The following is a 9,966-nucleotide window of genomic DNA, read 5'->3' as shown; positions in this document are numbered from 1 at the left end:
TGTATTTTCCTGTGCTTATGTATTTTATACATAATAGTTTGTACCTCTTAATCCCTTACCCTTCTTTTGCTCCTCCCCCTGCTTTTGCCCACTTATAACCACTAGTTTATTCTCTGTGAGTCTGTTTCTGTTTTATTAATTTCATTGTTTGTCTTATTTTTCAGATTCCACATATAAGTGATAACATAGTGAAATAAATCAGCCATAGAAAGGGAAATATTCTGTTATCCCTTGTCTGTGTTTTCTGACATTTCCACGAGTGGTATTTATTGTTTTTACAGACACTGAGGTAAGGTTTTAAAAAATGATGCTGTGTATTAACAGCTAATGATAGAAACCCATTTGAATAAGGAAATGAGATTACCAATCAGCAGGATCATCCAAAATGTTATTAATCATGTATTTAAATATAAGCATTACATATTATACATATTTGTAAATAAACATTGCATATTACCTATATATGCAAATAAATTTTATATGTACATATATTGTAATAGAAAAAGGACTTGAAACATGTTCCATAAAATGCTAACAAGCTTCAATGATTATTACTGGGTGTTGTGAAAATAAAGCAATTTTCAGGGGTTCTGTGTGTGTGTTTTCCCTATTTTCCAAAACAGGTGTTCAGCAAATGTTTTTCATTTGTAATAAAAAAAAAAGTTTTTTTTAAAAAATACACAACCCTTGAGATAAGGCAGGACCTCCTACAATGTAAGTGATGTCCCATTTACTGGTCCATCCAGCATCAGCACCTTTTTGTCACCTTTTTGGACCCTCTGCACTCACAGGTAAGGTGAGCAAGTCCTGCTGATTCATTGCACCATGTCTGGCGTTTCTCCCCTCTTGGTTTCCACGGCCATCTCTCTAATTCAAGACTCTGCTTCCCCAGTCATGGCTTTCACAAGGACATGTCCCCACCCAGAGATGTCCACTGTTCCCCCAACCGACATGGAATTGAAACGTTCCCCCAACATTTCCAGGTGTCTCACCCATCCTATTTCTTCATACACACCCTCCATTAGGAATCACAGCCAACTGTCCCCTTGCTATTGTCCAAATGCACTCTGTTTTTCCAGCTTCCTTTTTGTTCCAAAAACCCGGACAACCACCTTCCCAGAAACCTTTCTCCTTCTCTCAAAACCCACCTGCCAGGACAGGATCTCTGTCCCCACGCCTCAGAGGAAATACACTTCTCCTTTCCAGCCCATTCAGGTTACACAGAACAACAGGAATAATACAAATAAATGTTCTTACCTAGTCTGTTACACTGTATTTATCTAGCCCAGGAGCCTAGTAAATCATAGAGAATGAAGGTTTGAATGCAAAGAAAGGCTTCTCCAAGACAGGACCCCAGTACGTATCTATAAATACGATCCTTTAATAAGTGAACAGATCATCCTTTGCATAAGTGCGGGCGCAGGGCCGTGTTCCCGCCTGGTCCCGGGAGCGCCACGTCTGGTCCGGGGAGAGCCCCTAACAGAAGCCCACCAGGCGCAGGGTGCTGGGGAAGCTTCTGCGCATGCTCATGCACTTGTCCTGGTCTATGTACAGGGAGTTGGCCTTGACTGCCAGGTCGTGCTCCAGCGTGGCCTTCGTGTGGGCCAGCGACTGCAGCGTGTCCTCCGCGTCCCTCAGGCGCTGCTGCAGGGTCTGGATGGTGTCGTCCACCTCGTACACCTCGTTCACCAGCCTGCGTGGGGAAGAGGCGCCCGTTAGGTTAGCAGAGGTCAGGCTGGTCATTGCTCCACCGGGGACGCGTGTGCTTACTGCATTCCCACCGGTCACCCCAACCTCAGAACTACTTCACGTCGCACGGGAAACAGTATCGGTGCGCAGTTGCATGAGACCAGGAGGAAATGTCAAAACCCAAGAGAACATGAAAATGACAATGCATGAAATCAGCTACATGAGCCACGAAACAAGTTGCAGTTCTGATTGTGCTGCTGATGAAAAACAAGAAACATTTTCCTTAAGACTGAAAGGAAAAAAGGCATGATTTTATATTTAAAAAAAAATCTAGCATCTCCCTCTCAAATTATTTTAATCCACATTGTTTTCATTTTCATTTCTTTAATTATCAGTGAACCTTTCTTCAATGTCTATTGGGCATTTGCAATTCTGCAAAAACAATTTGGCAAATGTTTCCCCTAATTTGTTTTTGACTTTTAATCAGCTTATGATATTTTTGTTAAAAGTAAGATTTCAATTTTTAGTAAGATGTCTTTGTGATTTCTTCTAGTGTATTTATATTTAGAAGCCTTTTCTCTTCCCAAAGAACAATTAAGCAAGGACTCCTTTACAGTCTGATCTGGCCAATAGTATCCAAAGGATATGACCACATGGTCAATTGAGAGAAAGAATATGAAACAGGTTACAAAATGACAATAATAATGGTAATTAATTTATTGACTGCATTAGTTTATGTGTGTATATATATACATGCATGCATGCTCAGTCACTCAGTTGTGTCTAACTCTGTGACTCCATGAACTGTAGCCCACCAGGCTCCTCTGTCCATGGAATTTTTCAGGCAAGAATACTGGAGTGGTTTGCCATTTCCTCCTCCAGGGGATCTTCCCAACCCAGGGATCAAACCCACGTCTCCTGTGTCTCCTGAATTGGCAGACGGATTCTTTACCACCGAGCCACCTGGGAAGCCAGTGAAAACACCAACTCCAAATTCATCAAATTTTGACCAGTGATTAAAAGCTAGTTTTCCTTATTTGGAGGTTCATTTATCAGGAGACTGGAGGGCATGAAATTAACTAAAATGTACCATAATCTAAAGAGAAGAGTGACAGTAAACAAATAGGGATGGGGACATCCCTGGAGCTAGAAAATGATCTCATGATCATAGAAGAATATTTAGACCATGTTTAAATCATTATACCAAGGCCATCTTATAGCTCCACAGAACTTTACAACTGAAAAATAAATGTGAGAGGTCATTAAGCCAAGTTTCCTTGTTTTACAGTTGAAGAAACTAAACACCCCAGGGACTGATGAACTGCCCTCCCTGCAGGCACACATCCATGTTTATACACAGCATGGTCATCCAGGAAGATGGAAGGAAATCAGGGGCCTTGACAACCATAATAAAGAACTGGGTCCCATTTCCTGCCCAACCCGCTCAGCATCCAGAAGCAGAGAGCAGGGAAGTTGGCCTCTGCACTCTCTCCTACTCATGAATTTGAACAAAGTGAAGAGTTTGACATAGAAGGATAAAAGAATGATTTCTTCATTGTGTTAACTTGTGTTGAATAATATTAAGTGAGAACAAGAAGAAATAACATCAATGTCTGATGATAACAGACACCATAGCTGGATGATGGGGTACTACACAGTCATACCTTTTATAAAAGAATTTGTTCTTGCCTTGGGATTCCCTGGTGGCTCAGTGGGTAAAGAATCAGCTTGCAATGCAGGAGATGTGGGTTCTATCCCTGGGTCGGGAAGATTCCCTGGAGGAGGGCATGGCAACCCTTGTCTAGAAACCTATGGACAGAGGCGCCTGTCGGGCTGTAGTCCATGGGGTCCCAAAAAGCTGGACACAACTGAAGTGACTGAGCACTCATGCACATGGGGAAAGAGACTCAGAGTATAATGTAGGCTGAAAACATTAAGCTATTTGGGAGCCTCCTGCAGCCATCCCAAGGTTGGGGGGCACTGCAAAGCACCCCCAAAAGGCTCATGGAGGCAACAACAAGCCTGTGCACACCCACACCATGACTTCATCTGAGAACCTGACCTGTTTTCTTATGTTGCAAGGGGGAGGGGAGGAATTAAACTTTTGTGCCAAAGTTTCCTTTGGTCTAAAATCAGTAAATGCAGCATCTGAGAACAGAGCTAAAAGCATATTTTGTTGTTGTTGTTAAGGTCAAGTTGGATTTTAAAAGTTAAGTTTCTTTTTTGAAGATCCCAGGGTTTACAATACCACTAGCAAAGAAACAGGTCTTCAAAGAGACTGTTGGATAGGGCTGGTGGTAGGATTTACGAGGGCCCGTTGTTTATAACCACACCGGCCTGCTTCTCGTCTCTCATCCTTCACTGAACTGTTTTCACTGCTTCAAAAGGAACTCTGAACCCGAAGGTAGGGACGGAGCAGGATTATATGAGTCTTTACTCCTCCAAGCCAAATATGTTAGTCTAGTGGGAAATTTATCTGTGAGAGATCTTCTGAAGAAAGACACATTAAAATATCAATTTCTTAAAAGGAATACAATTTCTTAAAAAGATACTTAGAATGCAGGCAGCTAGCATCCGTGTTTCCCTATTGCTGTGTGAAGGCAGCGCAGAGGTATTACACCTCCCTCAACTTGCGCCATTACAAATACATTTTTCCTCCTCTTTCAAGGCCACGTTCCCCTCTCAGTTTCCTTATTTTTTTGGCAGATGGCAGAGAGCCATTCCGCTGGAACCACTCCTTCTGGGGGAAATCACAGAACTGAAAAACAGTTTGCATTCAAATACAAATAAAACTACCATCGTTTGAAAAAAAAAAAAATCAAGATGAAGTACAGCAGAGCCTGGTCTGGCCTGCCACCAAGGATGCCAAGAATGTTTAGAATTGCTCTTGAAAGAACCCATTTAGAAAAACTTCAAATGCAAAGCAAAGTCTTGAAATGAAAACAGCACTTCTTCTCTGTCCCCACTTCCCTGAGTTCACGGTTCTTATGTTTTCTTCACCCAGACAGCCAAAGGCTGCTTTCAGAATGCTCGATGAAAAAGAAAAATAATCCCCTCCCTCAATAATCATCCTCAATTCCACAGTTGTTCCTCTAGGACCATATTTTTGGCAACGATATTTTAACAAGAAATCTTTATGGAAACAAAAGCAGATTTTGTCCTGAAGTTGGTAAAGGAGCAGAGGAAATAGACACACGGCAGGGTCGCCAGGAAGTAAAGGAAAAAAAAAGCAAATTCTGTTCAGCCAGGAAGGGGGAGAAAAGAGGAAAATGCATTCAGCATCTTAGAAGTGGCTGTAAACACCTCACTATCTGATAACTGCAAAGTCAAATTTGACCATGACCCAAACCCTTCCAGAAAGCAACCCTGGCTGGTCTGATGGCAGCCTGGACAATTTCTCTTGCCCCGCCTCTACTTTCGATGACTTTGCAGAAATTGTCGGAGCATGAAACTGCAGCTCAGCTTTTCCTAATAATATTTGCATAAAACCACAATTCATGATCTACTGGCCAAATGGGTGTGACCCCACTCACTACCAGGTTCCTGTAATAAACAGACACTTCCGACTGGCTGCCTCCAGAGTAGAGACCCACTTATCCTCCAAGATGGGCTGTGTGTGAGTAGGGGTTCTGAAGAACCCACTTGGATAAAGGTGGCCTGGGTGGGTGGCCTCCTCCAAGGGATGGCCGGACGACAGCTCCACTGAGAGAAACGCAGCTGCTGCGGGAGATGAAAGCCAGTGGCATGTGGTCTAGAGCCCGTCTCTCAGTATCCAACACAGACAACACACGTGCTGCCCATGGAGGGGGCTCTGCAGTGATGCTTCCTCTGTGAGCCTCAGGTTCATCTTCTTCTCCAAGAGCCAGATGTAGCCTGTGCTCGGCTAAGACATCCCATGGCAATCCAGAAGCCAGAGGAGCTCAGGCCTAGGACTGGGGGTGCCAGGGGCCCCACCCAATGAAAGAGAAGCAGAAGCAAATCGCTGGGTTGGCTGAACAGAGCTCAGCAGCAGACAGACAAGGATTCTAACTATCCTTCCAGCAGGTGCCAGCCAGGCCACGTCACTCAGCTCACGTCTGCCTCAGTTTCCCTATTTATAAGGTGAAGATCATGCAGGAGGTAAAGCGTGCAGGACAGCGCCCAGCACAAAATAAGATCAATAAATGACAATGGACCTGGTGATTGTCGGGCTTCCCTGGTGGCTCAGACAGTAAAGTTCCTGCCTGCAATGCAGGAGATCCGGGTTCAATCCCTGGGTCGGGAAGATCCCCTGGAGAAAGAAATGGCGACTCACTCACGTATTCTTGTCTGGAGAATTCCATGGGCAGAGGAGCCTGGTGGGCTACAGTCCAGGGGGGTTGCAAAGAGTCAGACTTGACTGGGTGACTAACACTTTCATGGTGATTGTCAGCATCACCACCTTTATCATCTTCATCGTTTCCGGCCTCACAAAACCGCCCCCCCAACCCCACATTGGACATATGTATACCTACGGCTGATTCACATTGATGTTTGACAGAAAACAACAAAATTCTATAAAGCAATTATCCTTCAATTAAAAAATAAAAAAGACCCCCGCCCTTTCCTTCGCTCCGGGGAACACACAGCCTCACCCTCCTGCTTGTTCCCTGGGTAAGAGCTCAGAGTCCTTTTGTCCCTAGATAGAAGGGAACTCTACCATGGAGCAGGGCAGATGACAAGGCCAGTGGCCTCTCCCCTCTGCACAAGTTCAAGTGCTGCCCCATCGCTCCTCCAGTTGCTATAAATTTGACTTGCTTCTACACAAATTGTTTCAAGACCTAAGAAGAGCCATGATGATATCCAGAAAGAGGCAGACAGGCTGGTAACTGAGAAATTAGAAATGAAGCCAGAATGGGGGTGAGGGTGGCCAAGTCCACATGAGGCCATCTAAAAGGAATCTTCCAGGTTAAAATGATAAGAATAAAATACACCTAGTGTCCAGGCACATGTGGGAGATGCTTGATAAAGACCAGCTGCTTTTAAGTTCTACTGAGAACAAGAACAAACTGAAATGAGCTGAGATGAGCTGTCGGGGTTTAGGGAATCCTAAGGATGCTCTGAAGGACCAGGGCAGGTATTAGCTCCCCAAAGTGGTGAAAGAGAGCAGCAGTGAGAGCAGATAGATGGGGTCTGGGGAGCTGGTGCCCAAAGTCCCTTTTCTGATGAGTTCGGGGGACTGAGAAGCTCACAGCGGCCAACCTCTGAGCTGCTTCCAAGACAGGAATCTGGAAACCCCGGAGACTCCAGGGAGATATAAAGGAACCCAGCGTCTCCTCCATCTGCTGAAGGAGGCTAAATGTTTGTTAACACTTTTCTTGTACGTAGTGTTGATGTCATTTCCTTTTTTCTCTATCCATGGTAAAATATATATAACACAGAATTTACCATCCCAGCTCTTAAGTTTATGGCATTAGTACCTTCACAATCTTGTGCATCCATCACCATCTTCTACACTTCGAGAATTTATCATCATCCCAAGCTGCAAATACTAACACCATTACTGACACTTTAAAGAAGGCTCCTGTCAAAGCTATGGTCTTGCAAGTAGTCATGTATGGATATAAGAGTTGGACCATAAAGAAGGCTAGACACTGACGAATTGATGTTTTTGAATTGTGGTGTTGTAGAGGACTCTTGAGAGTCCCTTGAACTGCAAGGAGATCAAATCAGTCAATCCTAAGGGAAATAAACCCTGAATACTCATTGGAAGGACTGATACTGAAGCTGAATCTCCAACACTTTGGCCACCTGATGTAAACAGCCAACTCACTGGAAAACATCCTGATGTTGGGAAACATTGAAGGCAAAAGGAGAAGAGGGTGGCAAAGGATGAGCTGGTTGGATAGCAGCACCAATTCAATGGACATGAACTTGAAACCTCCAGGAGATGGTGAGGGACAGGGATGCCTGCCATCACAGAAAGTCGGACACGATTTAGTGACTGAACAACAATGACGACAAAAAAGGTTGCAGCACCAAGACCATCATTAGGTTCCCCTACATCTCCGGGTTGGCAGACACGCCTTTGAAAGCAGGTCAGAGCTGCAGGCAGGCTGGGGGCTTCCCCAGAGGAGCCCAAGCAGACCCAGGAGGCGCCCCCCACCATCACCATGACCCCAACCTGATCCTCCCCACCTCTCGCCACCCACTCACCGCAGCTGAGCCATGTCTCTGCACAGTTCTATGTTGGGTCTCCTGGTCCGCTCGTCCAGACGGGTCTGAGCCACCTTCAGGAAGGCAGACTTCTCCACGATGGCCTTCTTGATGGATTCGATAGTCATCTCTGTCTGGAAAATCTCTTGCAGGGTCTGTACCAGGAGAAGCAAACGCCCGAGGCTTTGGTGCCAAGCCACCAACAATTTGCTTCCCACCCTGTGCATCTGGGACCCAGACTTGTCCTCTGCTGGGAACAGGGGTTCTCTGGGGGCCTCCTCCTTTCAGCGCCATCTGGGACCTGTGGTGGAAGGTACGGCTCCTGCTCGCACCCTCCGGAGAGCATCCTCCAGACGTGGCATGTGAACACTGACACCACAGAAATGGGCAAATGCTGCAAACCCGAGCTCGCTGTCCTCCTTTCCCCAGATGTTAGACATTGACTAGTGCACATTTGTACTTGACCCAGAGAAAAGGGGGGCCAGGAACTTTGAGGGCACCCACTTCCCACCCAAATTTGTGTGCCCTGAAGTCTTTATCTTCCTGCTGTCTCTTCTCACTAATCTTAAAGAGGTTTTCCTGCCAGTGGAGGATTTGCCTTGAAGCAAGTCAAGGTCAAGCTTTGGGGTGTCTCCATGGAAGGGAGGAGCGCTGGCAGTCTGGTAAGCCTGACTTATTCATTTTGCCTTAGAAAAGTGTTGCCCCAGTTACCTAAACCTGAATCCCTCCCCACCTGGGAAGCCCTTGAAGAGGTACTGAAGTTAAAATGAGGTCATTAGGGTTGGTCCCAATCTAGTCCGACTGGTGTCCTTATAAAAAGAAGAGACTGAGACAGACATGCATGCAGGGGAGACCACGTGATGATGCTGGGAGATGGTGACCATCTACAAGTCTAGGAGAGAGGACTTAGAAGAAACCAACCCTACTGATGACTTGACCTCAGACTTCAGCCTCCAAGACTGTGAGAAAATAAATGTCTGTTGTTTAACTTGCCCTGTCTCAGTGCTTTGTTATGGCAGCCTGAGTGAACTTAATACAGTGGTAAATAAAAATCTGTTGAACAAAGGGACTCCATCGTGTCACTTTCTAAAACGCCTTTAGATGATCTCTTACTGGCCAGGGGACCATGCCTCTAGATGACCTCTCACTCCCCTTTAGATGCCCAGGGAATCGTAACCCTTCCCATCAGTGAGATCCACGGTCTGGCTCCACCTAGTTTTCCAAGCTTCTCTTTCAGGACACACACTGTCCATGCCAGCCAGACCAGGCTCTTTACGCACCTGACTCAGCCCCTGATCTGCCCCCTCTCGAGGCTTTGTTCATGATGCTGCCCCACCCGAATGTTTGCTTCTTCCTCCAAACCCCGAAAACAATTTCTTTATTGGCTATTTGGCAACCACAACTTGTAATTTTCTATTGTTTTTAATTGTGTGTGAGCTTTTCAAGTTACACACACCTTCTCTACAAATATAAGCTTCCTGGAACAAAAACTACCTTTCATCCATCTCTCTGCCCTTCTCCGAAGTAGAAGCTGTCTGGCTCAAATGTTTGTGGCCCAAAGAATTCACTGTGAGAAGGGAAGGTGAATTCTTACAGCCTGGGAAGAATGGCGCCCTCAATCAAATAGTACCTCCTTAGAGAAATACAGCCAACAGTGTAAGATTCTTAAAAAGAGAAACAGAAAACTATATACAGCATAATCCACAGAAATAATAAGAGCTCCAAGCCCGAAACTAAGTAATACAAGAGCTCCTTGTTTATCTTGAAACCCACGAATTCTGCCTAAATCCTTCATTTTATTGTCCTTATAAAACAAAAGCACTTTAAAAAGCTCAATATAAGAAACATCTTGAACCACCTAATAGTTTCCTGTGTTTGGTTTTATATTCCAGAAAAAAAAAAGGGGGGCTGAAATAATTTAACAGAAAACATCCCTACCATATGTTCTAATAATTAATTCACTTGCTAGTTACATACAGTAATTCATTAAACTTTAATAATAATATTTTTGTAACTGTTAAATAGTAGGAGCCTTTCACCATATAGTGCATTCTTTGTGCTCCCCAAACCGGTGGATTCCAATTTCATGCTGACACCTAGCTA

At 44.8% G+C, this 9,966-nt stretch overlaps 1 protein-coding gene across 1 annotated transcript in view; it reads right to left on the bottom strand.

Annotated features, from left to right (window-relative positions):
* Positions 1 to 1,361: 1,361 nt before the first annotated feature.
* The window catches only part of TEKT3 (tektin 3), a 33,203-nt gene continuing 24,598 nt past the window's right edge, over positions 1,362 to 9,966 (bottom strand). Inside the window, exons 7-8 of the mRNA XM_006079435.3 lie at positions 7,864 to 8,018; positions 1,362 to 1,693 (exon numbers count right to left, since the gene is read on the bottom strand). Coding sequence (XP_006079497.3) covers positions 1,477 to 1,693; positions 7,864 to 8,018 — 372 coding nt within the window. The 3' untranslated portion in view covers positions 1,362 to 1,476. The remainder of the gene's footprint in view (positions 1,694 to 7,863; positions 8,019 to 9,966) is intronic.

Source organism: Bubalus bubalis, chromosome 3 (assembly GCF_019923935.1).
Source record: "Bubalus bubalis isolate 160015118507 breed Murrah chromosome 3, NDDB_SH_1, whole genome shotgun sequence".
NCBI classification, from domain to species: Eukaryota; Metazoa; Chordata; class Mammalia; order Artiodactyla; family Bovidae; genus Bubalus; species Bubalus bubalis.
This window is presented reverse-complemented; position numbering and strand designations above follow the sequence as displayed.